We start from the raw sequence: 18,128 nt of genomic DNA, 5'->3' as shown, positions 1-18,128 counted from the left end.
TTATTCTCCAAATCTCACATTTTAATACTAAAAAGGCATTGCCAGAAACAGCTTTGAAAAGAGGTGGACTTATGTGACCTTTGGCTGGGGCAAAGGTAATATGACTTTTTTTTCTTGGAAATTTATGACATTCTCACAAATTTATGACTTTATTGTCATAATATTACCATTTTTTTCTTGTAAATGTACGACTTTTTTTCCCCATAATTTTACGACTTTATTCTTGTAAATTTACAATTTGTTTCTCGTAAATGTATGACTTTTTTTTCTGATAAATCAATAAATTTATTCCTGTAAATTTACAACTTTTTTCTCGTAAATTAACAACTTTTTTCTCATACGACTTTCTCGTAACATTATAAGCTTTTTTCACGGAAATTTACTTCCATCCCTCCATCCATTTTCTATACCGCTTCTTCCTCATTATGGTCGCGGGGGCATGCTGGAGCCTATCCCAGCTGACTTCGGGCGACAAGCGGGGTGGAAATTTACTTTTATTCGCAAATTTACGACTTTATTCTCAAAATCTCCAATTTTTTTCAATGTGGCCCTAATGTCGTACTTGCTAGCATCCTATTAGCTTGCTAATAAACGGAAACAGGAAACGGAAGTCAGCTCTGAATGAATGAATGAATATCAAAAATGTAACAGTATGAACAACACAACCAAAGCACAGCTATTTGTGAAACGAATTTAAAAAAATCGATCCGACACTTACACTACCCTTGGTATCCAATCTATCGATATATGGATCGACCCCCCTCCCAGACCAAGCAGCGGCAGTTCTGGGGGGAAGAGAGGGAAGGGTTAACCGGGCAACGAGCGTTTGGAAAGAAGCCACTACCACGCTTCTAAAGCCCCCTTTAACAAACTGCCTGGACCCTCATGAGCACGCGTGTGGACAGTAAAACCCTTCACTCGGTCGAGCCTCGGTAGAGGAGCTTCTTGCCGCCGACGTCGCGTCCTCCTCGTCGGACATGCGAGGATGTGCTGGACGCTAAAGAGCAGCAGAGGTCAGCGAGACGGATCGATGCTGCTACCCGTGATAAAGTAGAACAAAAACGGCTTAGTCGTCTCGCCCACTCGGCCTCCCCGAACCCGAAGACTCAAGATGAGGAAACCCAAAATCTTTCGGATGGTTTTTGCTTTAAGTCTTGGATGCTTCGTGATGGTCATCTTGTACTTCCACAGCAACATGAAGCCAGGTGAGCAACAACAGATTGACGTTATCGACCCGTCTTTCTCCATGCGATATATTCTATATTTATTCCATTCACTTTTTCTTCTTTTTTACTGTTAAACCACTGCAGCGTAGGTCAAGACATGCTCATATATTTCAGTGTCCAATTAATCTTATTCATAATGTTTCATATTTAATGGTATCCATAAAGTCATGGTGAATTATCAGTAATAGACACGGAGGAGGGGTTAGGCTTTAAATAAGTTCTGCTTCTTCCTGCTCCTTTTCGGACACGTGGAAGTGTGCAAGCGTAAGCGTGATGTTCCTGGATGGGGCCACGGATAGTGTAGTGGTACGCACGGCTGACTTTTGTTCTTTCAGCGTTGGATTCATTCCTGCCCTTTTTTAGTCAATGACTGCAGGTGTGGATGAATGTGTGAATCGTCGTCTGTCTCCTTGCGCCCTGTGATTGACTGGCGACCCGTCCCATTAGCAGGTCCAGCTTTCCTGAGACTTTCAATAGATGAAGTGATTAACTATCAACGGATGGATTGACAAATGTGAACTGGGATGACGAGCGCAGATAAATGGATGGATGGACGGGCTGTCATGTCACTCGTCTTTAACATCAATCGTGACTGTTTGGACTCGTTAATCTGAACTGTTAGGTTTGTGTTGTGTTTAGCTCGCTGACTTTAACGCAGTATATAACTCAGTGTGTCCCAATAATCAAACGTGCAGTATCTCCTTCGGGAAGAAAGTTCTGTTAAAGAGTTGCGAAGGGCAAACAACCGAATGCTGCGGTTGTTTGGTTGTTTTAAACGTGACGCCCTGCGCAGTCAAAAAAAATGGAGATCTCAATTCACGTTGGCGATCTAATATCCGCATGTGGACAATGCATAACATGTCTTTTATTAACAAGCTGCATTACAACCAAACGAGGCCGTCGTTAGCGTGGTGGCCGACACTCCCCCGCCCTCCAGCGAGCCTCGCCGGCCAGGGCGAGTTGGCCCTGCTGCCCCGGCTGGTGAGGTGCGCTGGCCATCATCTATCAACTCATGCGAGACACGATTGCGTTAACTTTGTCTGACTTTTGACGTGCATGAATATATTTTTGTTTTTTGTTTTTTTACTTGATGGATTATTTTGTCTTTTCATTCATTTTTATTAAATAAATCCCCCCCATCAACTGTTCATCTGGGACCTCCCAGGAAGAATGGCACAAACAACCAGAAGTCTCATAATAAGAATGAGAATCATTTTTAAAAAACTGCGATTGACTGACTTATCAACAAGAAAATCCCGATTGACATTTTTTGCAGAATCTTGCTTCCCTATTTGGTCCACAAAGGGGAGATCTAAAAAGTTCTACCATGTGGTGATCATTTCCTGTTTCAGCAGCAAAAGGGGATAGCTCGTGAGCTGAGGAATAATTTCATTTGCTGACGTGTTCTTGGATGATGAAGGTGGGCAAAGCGCCAGAAGAAGCTGCAGCTGGCAAGTCCCGGTGTTGTTGGCCCAAAGTCAATCTTTTCCAAGTCCTCTCGGCCACACACAATGGCCTCATTCAGACATACCTTGCGATATCATGTGCCAAACAAAATGTTATATGTCCCATGCTGGGTGATGGCAGGAGGAGGTGCGTTGCCGTGGAGGCGTGTGATGCGTAACACGGGCTAAGCGTTATGTGTCGAGTTATTAGAGCATTCCGTGCTGTCAGACTCACCAAGGAATGAGCTGTTATACGTTTGAAGAACGTTTTTGTGGTGATTGGAAACTCTTGCATTGAACTTTAATGTGTGATTTTTATCTTGTTCCAAAAGTCAACATCGCACAAGTTCAGAGGCTAGAGAAGTGCTGCCGCTCGATGAGAAGTGACGTGGAATGGAGAACAACCAAGACTCCATCCTTCCGTCCATCTTCTCCCACTTATCCGAGGTCGGGTCGCCTCCCGGCGGATCCTGAGACATTCCCAGGCCAGTTGAGAGACACAGTCTTTCCTACATGTCCTGGGTCTTCCCCGAGGCCTCTTGTCGGTCGGCCATGCCCTGAACACCTCCCCAGGGAGGCGTCCGGGAGGCATCCTTGCGGTCACTGCTCCTCTGTTTGGTGAACAAAGCACAGTTCGACACCGGAGTCTCCAATGTTGATGCAATGATAAACGATATCCAGTTCCTCTCTACTGTTTTCTGATAACCGTTAGCACGCAACCCATCGAGCGTGGCGGTGATCGGTTTGCTACTACTGAAAAACACGTGAACATCAGCTTCCCATCATTGTTAGTAACGGGTTTTAAGCTCGGTGTGCAAGAATTGTGACTTAGCCTGCGAATCCTACCCCTTTAAAGACAAAGCTATTGTCAAAATAAAACAACTAGGTCAGTCGGACTAGGAGGGGATCCAGCAACAACTGAGGTACAGTCGTCCCTCGCCACTTCGCGGTTTGAATTTCGAGGCTTCACTTTATCAAAGTTTTTCAAAACTATATTCATGAATAAATCACACTGTTTCGTGGTTGAATACGGCCTATTAGTCAAACAAAACTACTAAAATACAAATATAAGGCATTAAGAGGACGCATTGAAATTGTGATATGCCGTTTTCTATACTGTCCAGACTTGATCGCCGGAACAGCAGGCTTTTATTGCATGTTTGAATGATCTTCTAACAGGCACAATAATAACATAATATTCATCATAGCACAAGCTCCTGTTGCGGCCTTAATCCAGCTGAAACTCAACTCTGAACCCTCGCCATCACTTCCTGTCCACACGTCTGGAACACATTTATAGCAACACACACAAGCACAAGTTGTATTTATGTCGTATTTCCTCTGATTCTATCTCCCACATTGGGTCATAGGAGTGTAACTGTGACTATAGGAGTGTTATTTCAGGTCTAGAGGGCTCTAACAATGTTAAAACTTGTATTTGGAACGTCATAAACAGGTTTTCTATGTTCTAACTAGGAAAATATTCCATTTATAAAGAAGGAATCCTACTTCGCAGAAATTCACTTATCACGATTGGGTCTGTAACCAGTTAACTGCGATAAATAAGGGATCACTGTGTAAAATCATGAAGCTTGCTGATACAGTGGAACCTCTAAGGTCGAACACAGTCCATTCAAAACTGTTTTGCCTCATAGGAAATAATTCAAGTACAATTCCAGAGTGTTGAAAAAAAACCCTCCATTAACTCTACTGGTAATATTTTAACTAGCAGTTTAAACAAGTAAAATACGTAAAATCCGTCAACCACCATTAATAAACCAGTGGCACCTCAGTTTTCGTTATTCATTCGTCCCACAAGGTTTGACGAAATAATGTAAATCCAATGAATCTGTTCCAGACACCCAAAAAACATGAACAAAAAACACATTTTATCAAGAATAATTGTAGTTGTACACGCAGTAAACAATGTGAAATCATTATCAATGACGAATGCATGGAACTCATCGCTGATGCGGGCTTCCCATACGTCCCAACCAAAACAAATTCAAGAGTGTTTCTCTCTTTCGTTATCAAGTCGCTGGCACTCGCAACTGCCTTTATTTACAGTCTCATTTATTGACTTATTGCTTCTTATTTTTTATTATAATAAATAAATCCATAGATAAAAATAAATAGAATAATAATTACCGTGTCGCCTAGTAAAGGTTATCAGTTCTACTGTAGTACTGTTGTGCTCTATTATGTCATTAACAACCAATTCATTTTCATTTTACAATAAAAAACAAGCTGTGGGCCGAAAATGGCCCCTGGGCCGCACATCGGACACACCTGCTCTGCGGCATTGTCGGGTTCCTGTCTGTTGTATCTTCCCCCCCTTATAAAAGCGGGAACGTGAGCGTATATGTGTGGCGTACCCTTGACAGACACGGATGGCTGAGAAAGCTCCTGAGAAAGTCGTTTGGACTCGGGGTCAGCTGCACGTGGGGCTCTCCCTCATCACGCCTCCTCGACTGGAGGCCATGGACGTTGTAAAAATGAACTGCTCAGCACTTCAGCGCCGTTGGAACACCTGCAGTGCATTGAGCGCGTTTTCTTCGGGTCTTTTTTTGTGGAATTGGCAGGGAAAGCTGAAAATAATGACATTTCTTTCTACACACACCCACTTGGTTTGTCCCAAAAAAACCCAAATTTATCATTTAAGTAAAAGATGACATTCCAAATGCAAATTGGACTGTCACCTTCCATCTGGTCGTGTATACGTTCTCTGAAGAGTCAATAAACAGACAGTACACCACCCACATGCCCTGCCTTTGCACTAACACCCTTTAAACACACATTTGTGAGCTAAAAGGATCACGCTTTCCCTTGTACAGTGTGTCTCTCAGTTAAGCTCTTTGGCAGGAAAGGCCAAAGGAGGGGTTGGGGCGGGCGACCCTCTTTTCGCAGTGGGACGTAAACACAGAGGTCCGTTTATGACCGAAACAGGACGAACACACATCAGCTTCTCTGTATTTTTGCATTTCTGCTCCTTCTGAACAGGCCAGGAGGAATGCAGAGGAAAGGGCTTTGCAGGTTTGGGTCTAGCCAGGGTTAAACCAATAGGAATATTCCTTCCTTCCTTCCAATGCTCCCTGTGGCATACATGCTGTGGCGTTTGGGGAAAGCATTCCGCACCCCAACATTGGAAAAATGCAAATTGCACTGCGGACAGCAGTCGTTTAATCAGCTTCCATGTAGCTTCAACTTATTCTAAAACAGGAGTGTCCAAAGTGCGGCCCGCCGCACAGTTTGAAGATGCTTTTAACAAGAAACATTTAACATTTAACAAGAAAAATAAAAAGCAAAAATGGAAAAAAAAAAATTTGATTAAAAGTTAAAATAGTAAGAGAAAAACATTTCAATACATCAGTAAAAAAATATTATTATATATTGGAAAAAAAACATCATTTTAGTAGCACAGAGTTGAAATATTAAAGAAAAAAGAAATTTTTGGAAAATCATGTTTGTAATATTACAAGAAGAAAGTCTCCTGGTGTTGGGCAAATCATTTTCAGACGTGTGTGCTTTCTTTTAGCTCGAGTTACATTTTTGGCTCATTTGGAGCTGTCGATATGTACAAATGTATATGCAATTGTGACCTGTGATGTATCTTTTTCATCATTTATCTTTTTGTTCTTAAAATGCAGTAAAAATGGGCATATTTCACACATAGTTGACATGGTGATTAATCATGATTAATTAAGTGGAGAACCATGATTAATTGGATTAAAATTTGGAATCATTTTGCAGCCCTACTGATTATGCATCATCTGCTTGAGTGGAATGTATATTTAAATGTCTAGTTGTCATATTTGGACTTATTCAAAATCGGCATGTAAGTCGCTAACGCTAATCGCTTGCGCGTGTATGGGGTGTCCAATGTGAACTAGCATCGAGCTAGCGCTTGTTTGAATGCATTTCGTTGATGTTGAATGTTAGAGAGACATCATTTGTGTGATCAACATGCGTGCTTCATTTCTGTGTGTTCGGAAAAGGCTCTGAAACGGAACCCAGCTGGAGTCTACGTTGATGTTTGCTGACCTCGCAAGTAGAGACCAAATTTAGCGGGAACAAAACAACAAGGTGAAAGTCTCTCCTATCCCGTGCACTGACCTAAAATTAGCATTTTGGTTGGGCCTTTCCACCGGATCGGACCGATATCTGACCGATACCAAGCATCAGACCATCCCTAACCGCAAATGCTATTTTCTCTTCGTCTACTTGGGAGTTTCTTCTGTGGTAGGATTTATAGCGCAGCACACAGGCCGGCATGTGTACGACAGCATTTTGAGGGGTGTTAAGCGTTTTCGCGCAGGCGTGAATATTCCTCCTGCGATCCAGTTGGGATCTCGTTGGTTTTACCACCACTGTGTCAAGCTGCTTGGCACCATGAGCTGGCCCCATCTCACCGTAGTGTGGAAAAAGAACCACTGCGGTATCAAAAGCTCATAACAAGTTCTTACCCAAACATTTTCTAGGCCAGCTGTCACAACCCTGCTGTGTACTTAAGTGCTGGGTTTCGAAAGAGACTCAGAAATGATTGGAACAAACTTAAAGCTCCAAGCACATCTGTAACAGGTGGCAGGGAAGCAGCAATGCCCTTGTATGATATCATAGCAACATGGGTCTATATTGTTCCTCCGCTATAGTCAATAAACCCTGTAGGTCTATTGTGTGGCCTCTCTTAAAATGCCAAGTTGAAGTCATATAAAGCGGTCTGGAGCAGAAGCACTGCATGAATGTACCATGAAAGCAGGTCGTGTATAATCATTGGCCTGTTACATGAGCTGGTCGGCATGTAAATGAAGCATGCAGGTCGAAACAGATGTCTTGGACTTGAAAAGAGAAGGTTGCCCTGCAGCCTGCGACAACTGGACTGAATCTTGTCCTTCAGGAAGAAGCTCCCGAGGCAACATTTTTTTTTTTTTGCAGGATTATCTGTCTGAAATGGATTCACATAAGTAGGCTATCTTCAAGAATCCTTTTAATTTGAAAATAATTGGTCACAAAATTGCTTCAAGCTGCCAGGAGTCTTTTTTTTTGTTGTTGTAATCCGGGCCATCTGTGTGATCTTTCTTTTGCATTTTGATCAGGCAGGAAGGGAAATGACAGTAGCTGCTCTCTTTTAAACACGGGCATCATCTTCACTCAGAGATGCTTCATATTTGTTTGAAGCCCTCTTCAAATTCCAGTTTAATATTAATATTTAACATTACACAGATGGACATTGCTTTTGCTATTTTCTTTTATCTTGAAGCTGTCTTTCCAGATGTTTCCTTGCCCGGGAGCAGGTGGCATTTCTTGTGCACTTGCAACGCATGTTCGGGCATGTGTGCGTTTTTCTCTTGGAGATCTACAGTAATTATTTTTTATATACGTTCCAACAATATTCAATATACGGTAAGAACTTTGACATTATCACATCGTAACTCATTCGACTCATAGCTCAGTGTTGTTAGCAACAGTTTGAGGCGGACTGGTGGCCTAGTATGGGTTGCCGGCACTGGGGCGAGGGGTCAAATTGTTTGCATTTTTGGCGAAGGTACTTCAAGCTCATGTTCGGCAATCCAGAAGTGAGCCAAAATCTTGAACCTTGAAAATCCCAGAAGTCAGTCAGTCTAAATGCACACACGATGCTAACGTCAGATGGAGAGGGAATAAACTCACCACGAGCTGCACCTCAAAGCTGACGACATCTTTTTGCGCACCTTTCCAACAGTGACATCAAATACATGGAGTACATTTAGGCAGTTTTATTGCGGCAAATCGTACTGTTTTGAATATTTTGATATACTGCGTACTTCAGATCCCATGATGTACAGACTTGACTTGGAGGTAAGTGTCTAGTCAGCCTGGATTCATCTCAGTAGGATTTCCGCTTGACATGTTTGGGTTGCATCCATCGGCTTCTGGTGTTCCAAAAAAACCATGTCATGCACTTATGATACGCATTTTCCCCAGACGGACCTGAACCGATGCTTTAACTAAACACATTTTCCATCTTTACACTTGGATCGAAATCCCTTCCATCAGGTTTTGAATGACTGCTACTTATGTTTCCTCAGCCTCGGAGCAAACTGGCGAGGGAAGCATTGGGCAGAAGCCCAGGAGGAGTCCTCTGCAGACACTTCATGATGGTGACCAGGTCAGTGTCATCCACCATTCTAATCCTCCATGTCATCTCATTGTGTATTTCCACCAGCATGCCTAATATGGTGTTTAACCCCGTGCCGGTACGACGGCCCACCGTCTACTATCACCATGACATAGCCGGGGTATCACTGTGCTCCCTTTTTGTGTACGTAGGCAAGTTACACGTCAGTGGAAAGCTTATGTCGCTGAGATTCAACAGATATCCACTGATATCACAATGAACCGATGCAACCAGATATCTGGCTTGACAAGCAAGAGATACAGTGGCAGCCTCCTGGATCAATAGCAGTCAGCCATATATCCTCAGATAATCGATTGTAGAGTATCACAAGACGAGCAACCGGTTGACAGTGCGTCTCTCTTACACAACACCAGAGCCTGGACTGCCGGCCAAAGGATGGTCGCACATACTCCGTACTTTACCATGACTCAAGACGAGAGTGGTTGTAAATAGCGCGCTAGCCAGTCGACACATCAGCACATTATAGCCATCTCATTTATCTTATTTACTATGTATTGTGTAAAACATCAAATTAAAAGCACGGAATGAATGCAGACCCACCATCCACCAGTATGTGTTGTGGTGAACAAATATGCACATGAGCACTCAGTGCAGCAGACTAGCTATACTACTACTATGGAGGAAAGTTAGATGGTGCATTCAAGGGCTCTCAAACAAAGTGGGACAGGTTGCCGCTCACAACAAACAACATAAACATGCAAAAACTGTGGGATTTCTATCTGCATATTATTTTTTTAAGAAAACAATGGCCCATGTATCCAAAATGGAAGACCATTTTCACAGAATTCGATCTAGTTATTTACAAATTATTCTAATATTAAGGGGTTAATCACAACGCCGTGATTGTCAAAGCAAATGACGTTCCGTACCCATATCTTGCTGAACACGGCAATTTGAGCACACTGTTTTTGAGTCCGAGTCCAGGCAGAATTGGATCTTGTTCTGGCTGTGGAAACAACCAAGCTGATACCTGATGGGGTTTTGGCTGAACTCACAGCCCTGAAAAACCTAAACAACAATCCTAAAGATCATTTCTTGTCATCGATGACTAATAAGGCATCATTTTCCTGTAATTAAAGTGCTGCCTTGAATGATTCATTGAATCGCACCACATTCTCGACCTCATGCATTGTTGCACTTAAACTTATGTTACACTTTGAAGTAATGTTCAATTCTTGTCACCATGAAATATCTGATTGTCCTTTTTTTCCCCCCCTCGAGAATTGTCTCTATTCAGCGTGCTGTGCTGCCAATGTCAGTCCTGCTGTTTACTCTAAGGCGTTTGCTCGAGAACAAGCTGCTCTTCAGGGACATTTGGCTTTCTTCCTCGTATTGGAAGCATTTCCCACCCAGAACATCCAGTGCTCAGTGGCTCCAGTTACTCAATGTCCCAATAGATGTCATAAATACAAAGTGACTCTTAGGGAATCTTCCCTAATTCTTACCGAATGATAGGTCGATGATTAAAACGCCCTGGATAAATGGACGTGTGCGTGTATGCGTGTGTTGCATCTGCTCGTCTCTGAGCCACACAGGCTGGATGACAAGAGGCTTCACTCTGCATCGGTCTGTGTGCATTGGTTCCATAGTGGAAAGAACGGAGAGAGTGGGACCTCATCTCAGTCAGCCTCTGTCTGGAGGCGGAGCTACTTGTAAGTGGAGTGCGGAGGGTTTAGCAGTTAGCTTCGTGAGGCAGCATACGCTAACACGAAGACGGCACAGAAGCGATGGTTTCTGAGGCGAATGCCACAGCCGACAGTCACTTTGTGGGAACATTTCGGTTTTAAACAGAATGAACAAGGTGAGAGCATGAACACAGACAGCTTTCTCAACTGGGAAAAACAGTTAACGCTTACTGAGGCGTTTGGTCTGCAAATATAAACAAAAGAGTGCAAAATGGTGCGCGCTCATGATGCATAATGTTATATTTGCCACTGCACACATTATGTGGAAATAACAGCACATAATTGTTACGTCAGCTGTCAGCAACGAGCCAACACCTCATCCACACGAATACGCGGAAGTCTGGGTTTTGAAAAATCTTCACCCTGGCCAAAGTTTTACAAAAGCTCCGTTTTTAAGGACAAAAACCTCCGCATGCATGTTCGATGAGAGGCCGAAACACGTAGAAAAATTTGCACCTAATGCATCATTGTAATGATCAAAATGTTAAACCAGCTGAAAAATTGCTACAATTTTCATTTTCGCATTTGGATCTTAAAGAGGTTTTAAGTAGAGCTACAATATGCAAACTATGCGGTTTTAAAATATCCACATTGGTGTGGACAGGACCTAAGTCTGCCGTACTACATTGGTTGTCTCGCCACTGCTGTGTTAAGTACTTAAAGCGTCTAAACCCAACCTTTTTTTCCTCAAGTCTCAGATCAGTTTCTGAGCGAGTGGGAAAGTATGATCTTCATTATTTTCTAAATTAGGTGTGGCTTCTTGTTTCTAGACGATAACCTTTGGCATGTGGAACGACAGCTGTTGTTTGTGCCGCTCCCTCCTGAGTAACCTCCTACTTGGACGTGTTCAAAATGATGTACTTGCCCATTTCAAAATGCTAATTAGGAATACTGCTTCAACATCAGAACTCTCGGTTGAACCGTTGGGCAGTTTTTTCTTCCGTGTCAAGGTGAGTCATGCAAAGGTGTGCGACCTGTTGGTTCTCACATGTGAGTATGAGTGTGGAGGTACAGTGTCTGTAGAAATGTCTGCTTCTGAAAGCTCATCTCAGTTTCTCCTCACTGGATTAACATCCTGGCTGGTAAACAAATCTCCCATAATCTTGCTGACGTGTTTTTCATGCCAGTCCAATACTTTTAGAATTTAGTTTCGAGCGGTCCTCTTCGTTGAATACCTCCAGTGACATTTATTGATGTGTTTGTCTTGGCAGCATCAAGCTGCAGGCAATGAAGAGCTCAGAAGCTTTGCCTGCATTTCACTTGGGAAAAAAAACTAGCTACTAGACGGGCGTTTCACTAAAAATGATTGCTGTCTTACTGTTTTCATTTGGACATTAAATTTGATGGCATGATTTCAGTTCTTTCTCTTTACTGCCGTTGCCATTCAACTTATTTGCACCAATCCGGCAGGTATCACAAAAGGCTCGCCTGGCAGATCTTGGACCTTTTAGTATGTACAGTCGTCCCTCGTTTATCGCGGTTAAGTGGTTCCAGACCCGACCATGATAAGTGAATTCAATATTAAAAATGGAATATTTTCATTGTTATAGCATAGAAAACCTGTTTATGACTTTCTAAATATGAGTTTTACCCTTATTAGAGAAGACATGAAATAACACTCCTGTAGTCACCTTTACACCACATTGCACAACTCTTGCACACAGGCTCCAGGATCTCTGCAGGGATACGACAGACGGCCGCCGCTTTAAGCGTAGCAACCCACCGAGCTAACAAGCTCTTCTCCACTTTTATTGATTGTAAACTTAAGTAAGGGTTTGAAAGGGAGTGGGGAAGAAGGACAAAGTGAGAGGTCAAAAACGGACCACTTCCACGCAGAATGGGCAAATAACTTTTTTCCGGCTATGTCATGTCTGACTTTGCATCAATGGCTGACTCCGTGCAAGTTACGGAAGTTAATGCAAGGCCATGTCTCATCAACGGAACGGAACATTACTGACGCCTAGTGACCAGAATGCTACATATGACTCGTCTTCCAATATTTACTGACTAAGAGCAATCGGTTATTCATTAACCATCAGAGAGTTCCAAGGGCCCTGGCAAATAGGTAATCAACCCATTGGTTAACCCGTTGACTGCCAGCCATGTTCGGAGCAGAGAGCTCCATACTGCCAGAGTTGTTGGGCATTTTTGCTGAACTTTCAAGACCCACAGAATATTGAGTTTCAGGACTACATAAACATTGAAACTAAAGAAAGACTCTCTTTAGACTCTCTTTAGACTCTCTTCTTTCATCAGAAAAAAATCTTTAGATATTGGCGGTAGAACATGGGGTCGTTTCAGCAAAAACACCTGATTTTGACCTAAAAACAGAGAAAACAAGCTTTTTCTGCAGAGAAGCAAATTCAAGCAGAGTGACGGTGGGGTCTGCTGGGTGTGGGGATGAAGCCCTGCTGCTGACCCATCCAGATGGCACCCACTCGTCAGAGGAAGGTTCTGAGTCACCTGACTCTGAACTGCTTCCGGTGTGAGGCACCGGTGTCGCGCTACATGGCTCAGCAACACTAACCACTAGCTTGTTGCTTCGGCTGCCATTGTCAACTGCATTTGTGTCTACGTCGCCTACATCACCCATGTCACCTCCAACTTTCGCGATGGCGTCACTCCTAAAGGCAGATCCACCGCCAGACGAGCTCTGTGACAGCGTTAGCCGCATGTATTTTTTGTCTCCGCTCGATTTCTGCACGTGTTTCGCCATTTTCCTCTCTAAACCCACAATCCGTCTCCTTCATAGACAATCTGTCGCTGCCGGTTGGAGGAAAAGAGAACTGTTGCCCCAACTGGGACAGAAATACATTGCCTGCAAGTCAGAAATTCACACCCAAGATGAATAAGACTTTGATCTGTAGCTCCCGCCTGAAAAAGCAAAATACGTCAACAGTCAACGTTACTTTTTGAAAAGATGTCAATAGACGTCTTTGGCAGTGAAAAAGTAAAAAAATAACTAAGACTAGTTTTGATTGTTGTGGCAATACGGGACTAAAGTGCGTCCCTTGTCGGTTCAATACGGGTGTTGGCAACCCTACCTAACACAGCACACATGTAGGGTTTACCGCCACACGCCGATCTTTTTTTTGGGATCGGCTTTGAAAGGCATTTATCGGCATATGCCGATCACGTGCTTTTTACAGAAATCAGCCGATACTAATCAGTGGCCTATCGATCGGCGATCCCTAGTACACACTACACAGTACACAGTACACAGTACACAGTACTTCATGACAGTCTGTCTGTCCCTTACCTCGCGTTCTGTGGGTTTTGACTTTGTGGATTCTTTTGAGTCTTTCAATTGTTTTCTATTATCAGTGTTGCTGGCTATCAAATGTAATTGAAAGTTGAATAAAGTAGTAATTGTGATTGCCTCACCCTATATCTTGTCAGAAAAGATATTAACCTTTGTTCAAGCTTGAAATACCCCCCAGCCCTAATGGGAAACAGAATTTGTCTCAAAACTGGGAGAATGGATAAACTGAGAAAAGTCTGTAAATAATATTCTGTGTATAGAGCTCACCATCAAAATGAAACATGGCCGCCGTCCAGCAGTGACTTATTTGTGTTGCAGTTTCCCCCGCCTAAAACATTTATATTCTTCTCTCTGCTTGTCTTTTTTTTCCCCGACTGAGGAATCCAATAAGTAACCGTTGTTGTGTTCGATCCCGAGTCCACAGAATTATAGCCTGTGCTCAGAATATAAATGAAGTCCGGTGGAACGGGCCTGTCATCTTACACAAAGTCCTCACAAGCTGTTGGTAGTTAAGGATCCTTGCGAGGAGGTAAAAAGGTGAACACGCTCAAAGCAATCCCCTGTCCACGACAAATTGCTTCTTTTACTATTTCAGCAAGATAAATGTTGCAACACTTGCACAAATTAATCAGTGACTGAAGCGGGGTAGCTCTGTTTGCTATGTGCAATATGCAGGGAAAAAACCCGCTGTAGGTTTAAAAATCCTGTATGGCCCCCCCTCACCTCACCTCCTCACCTCTAATAAAGGGAGACGTGAAATAGCACCCCAACGGTCACTTTTGCACTCCTATTATTCATTGTTTCATCACATTGCTCAGGCTACGGGATCACTGCAGAGACACGAGAGACAGCGGGTGCTAGCAGCCGCAAGTTACCGAGCTAACTGTTCAGCCTCTCCAGTTTATTTATTTTAAACTTAAGAAAGTGTTTCAAACGGAGTGGGGAAGGAGGACAAAGAAGCCAAATACTTACCACTTCCACACGAAATGAGAGGAGAACCTTTTTTTCGATCTCAGCCGTGGCACAATACTCCATATAACTTGTCTTTCACTATTTTTTGACTAATAATAGGCCATATTCAACCACAAAACAGCAAGCATGTATTAATGAATTCTTATTTGAAAAACCGTGTTGTAGTGAGGGAGTGATATTGGAACCGAGGGATGACTGCACTAATGAAAACCAAGGTTTCACTGCACTTTGCAAATCCATCATTTGGAATACAATACCTTCCTTTTTAGAGTCAGAACTCCTGTAATAACTAATAGCAAGCATGAGAAATGTACGAAAATCCCACCCAGTGCTCACATGACTGAGAGCGTTGTACACATTGAGCACACAAATGTCTTTGGAGTGAAGTTGACGTCGTATCCTGGATGTTCCCATATCTGCCAGCAAGTACAGAGCAGCACACACAGCGCCCTGACCGCTGCATGAGATGGCGAGCCACGCTGAGCAAACGCAAGGAGTAAATAAGGGTTTGTGCCATGTGGAGGCCAAGCCGAACTTCATGAACTACAGTGTGAATTGCATTGTAGTGTTTGCATGCAGCAAGGCAGGAGTGGGGGGGCTTCCCCCATCAGGACTTCCAGATGAGAAGAGCGTTTACTGCTTTTAACTAAAGTTGTTTTCTCTTGTAGGCTGAGTCAGCAGTTCAGGCGATCCATCAGGGCAGAAGGGAGCTGTTAGAAGAAGCCTGCCGCTCTTATACCCGAAAACGTAGAGTCCTCATCCAGGAGGACCTGAAGCATGTTATAGTGGATGACCAGCACGGCCTGCTGTACTGCTATGTGCCCAAAGTGGCCTGCACCAACTGGAAGCGGGTACTCATGGTCCTGACCGGTGCTTCTGGATCTCAGAGAGACCCGATGGCGATACCGGCAAACGAGGCCCACGTCTCGGGAAACCTCCGCACATTGTCCGAGTACTCCACCTCCCAAATCAACCAGCGGCTACGCTCCTACTTAAAGTTTGTGTTCGTACGTGAGCCCTTCGAGCGGCTGGTGTCCGCGTACCGCAACAAATTCACACGAAGCTACAACACAGCTTTCCACAAACGGTACGGCACCAAGATAGTCCGCCGGCATCGGCCCAACCCCCAGCCGGAAGCTCTGGAGAACGGCGACGATGTCTCCTTTGAGGAGTTTGTGTATTACCTCGTGGACCCGGCCACCCAGTTGGAGGAGCCCTTCAATGAGCACTGGGAGCGCGTGCACTCGCTGTGCCACCCCTGCTTCATCCACTACGACGTGGTGGGTAAATATGAGACACTGGAGCAGGACTCCAATTACGTGCTGCGGCTGGCCGGGGTGGAGGACCAGGTCAGCTTCCCTGCCTCGTCCAAAAGCACCAGGACTACAGGAGACATGGCAGCCCAGTTCTTCCACAACATCAGCCCCTTCTATCAGAAGAAGCTGTACAACCTCTTCCGCATGGACTTCCTGTTGTTTAACTATTCTGTGCCAGCATACCTCAAGTTTTGATGAGGCAGACGTGTTGCACACCTGCAGACTTTAGCTGAAGTCATTCCTCTACGTGAGGGCCTTTGACAACACTAAAAACATCAAGGTACGTACAATGCACTTGTTTCTACCATCACATTGAAGAAGGTCGAGGAAAACACACGTCTTTCTCTTTTCTGTGTGTTGGAAAGATTTAAAAACTGGTCAAAATATGCCGCTAAGAATGCACGTAATGGGACGCACCTGTTTCGCTTTCTGAAAAAAAACTCCAAAAAGCAGCAACAACACCCCATTTACATATAACGTGACATTATTACTCTTATTAACATTGTTTCCGCCAAATAACTACATTAGTGCTGTAGTGACACCTTGTCACATCACACCAGCCAGCGACTAGCCGGCTAGCGACTAGCTTCGCCACACACTTGTCTGCAGCGCGCCAACGCCGCCCTCACAATGCCTCTGGCCACTACCGAAAAGCAACGCTACATATTGGAGCCGCCGCTGCTGTGTTTTTGAGTTTGAAAAGGTTAACGCTAGGTGTAGCGTTCCTTTCTATGCGGCTTTGTGAAATCAATGCGCCCAGGAAGGAAGTTCCAATAATGCTTAAAAATGACCAAAATAGGGCAAAATACTGTAAGTATTCCATGTTATCATGAATGTACCTGACACTACATGCTCACAGCGTGGATATGTGGATATGAAACCATAAAACCTTGTTGGAGGTGTTTTAATAGCAGGCTTTGTAGGCGGAATAGGTGTGTCCCATTACGTGCATTAATTAGCTGCCTCTTTTTTGATATCTTTGGAATGCACAGAAAAAGGAAAGATGTGTGTTCATGTCCCACATAAGGATTGTGGATGATGGGGAAAAAAAATCCCCAAAAAGTGCTGTTTTCCTTGAAGTCGCAGAGAAGTGTTGAACAAAAGGTGAAACTTGGCCATTTGTATTTCACTGTCAGCGGTGTAGCAGTGTGTCATTGTCTGTGAAAGTGTGAAAAGACTTATCTATTGAGTTGAAATCTATGTCTTTCCTTTTTTTTCCTATTCAAAAGATGAATTTGCACAACAAATGTGATCGCTTTTCTGGGGAGAAGTTCCAATAGCACAATGAAAGTATTCAAATTGCATCTGGGCAGTGAACGTCTCATATGTGCCTTTTGATTGTCAGCCTTATTTTAACCCCAGGAGAAAGAAACCTTTGCATATGTGCCTGTTTTTTTTATTTAGAATGTAGAACAATATTGTTTTACTATGATTGTTGTCTTAATTTATTGTCTTTTTTGGACTGAGGGATAGTTTTGGTCACAATTTTCAAATAAACGTGATCTAGCAACATCATTTATTGGAGTGAATATTGGATTTCGGAAATCAATCATTGTTTTTTTATTCAAACTCACTTCTACGTGTTGTTGGAAAAATCCAGTCATGCATGGATGTAATATTTGAAACGCAAACCTAAAAAGTGCATATAATTGGGCTGCAGTGGCTCAGGAGGTCGAGCAGGTCGTCCTCACTTTTGTTCCTCACTCCCTCCACCCAGCCACTGTTGTTGTGTCCCCGGGCAAGACACTTCACCCACTGCTGCCCACACTGATGTTTGAATGTGAATGGATGGCTGGTGGTGGTTAGAGAGGCCGTAGGCGCGAACTGGCAGCCAAGTATCCGTCAGTCTAGCCCAGGGCAGCTGTGGCTACAGATGTAGTTTACCACCACCAGGGAGTAAATGAACAATGGGTTCACTTGACTGTGAAGTGCTTTGGGTACCTTCAAAAGCGCTATATAACATCAAACCCATTATGATATTAGACAGGTGACAAAGCGTCATCCATATGACATATCTGTAACACATACAAACAGTCAACACAAAAGA

The 18,128-nt window shown here is 43.6% G+C and overlaps 1 protein-coding gene across 2 annotated transcripts; it reads left to right on the top strand.

Moving 5' to 3' along the window:
* The first annotated feature begins 766 nt into the window (after nucleotides 1-766).
* Nucleotides 767-17,742, top strand: LOC129186761 (carbohydrate sulfotransferase 11-like). 2 transcript variants are annotated; one of them, XM_054785358.1, is made up of 3 exons: nucleotides 767-1,205; nucleotides 8,737-8,816; nucleotides 15,434-17,740. In XM_054785358.1, the coding sequence occupies exons 1-3, from the start codon at nucleotides 1,112-1,114 to the stop codon at nucleotides 16,274-16,276; spliced, it is 1,017 nt and encodes a 338-aa protein (XP_054641333.1). In that variant the 5' UTR covers nucleotides 767-1,111; the 3' UTR covers nucleotides 16,277-17,740. The 2 variants fall into 2 exon arrangements, with proteins under 2 accessions (XP_054641333.1, XP_054641334.1); XM_054785359.1 differs by lacking the exons at nucleotides 767-1,205; nucleotides 8,737-8,816 and adding an exon at nucleotides 8,852-10,647 and having other exon boundaries at nucleotides 15,434-17,742.
* Nucleotides 17,743-18,128: the final 386 nt, after the last annotated feature.

The sequence above is a fragment of the Dunckerocampus dactyliophorus genome, chromosome 8, assembly GCF_027744805.1.
Source record: "Dunckerocampus dactyliophorus isolate RoL2022-P2 chromosome 8, RoL_Ddac_1.1, whole genome shotgun sequence".
NCBI lineage: Eukaryota > Metazoa > Chordata > Actinopteri > Syngnathiformes > Syngnathidae > Dunckerocampus > Dunckerocampus dactyliophorus.
Note: the sequence above shows the minus strand (reverse complement) of the source record. Positions and strands in the feature narration are given on the sequence as shown.

Bases quoted from the DNA above. Each gene is read 5' to 3' on its own strand.
- LOC129186761 (XM_054785358.1), top strand. From the start codon at position 1,112: ATGAGGAAACCCAAAATCTTTCGGATGGTTTTTGCTTTAAGTCTTGGA. The intron at 1,206-8,736 runs GTGAGCAACAAC...ATGTTTCCTCAG, and splicing joins CCACAGCAACATGAAGCCAG to CCTCGGAGCAAACTGGCGAG. The intron at 8,817-15,433 runs GTCAGTGTCATC...TTTCTCTTGTAG, and splicing joins CACTTCATGATGGTGACCAG to GCTGAGTCAGCAGTTCAGGC.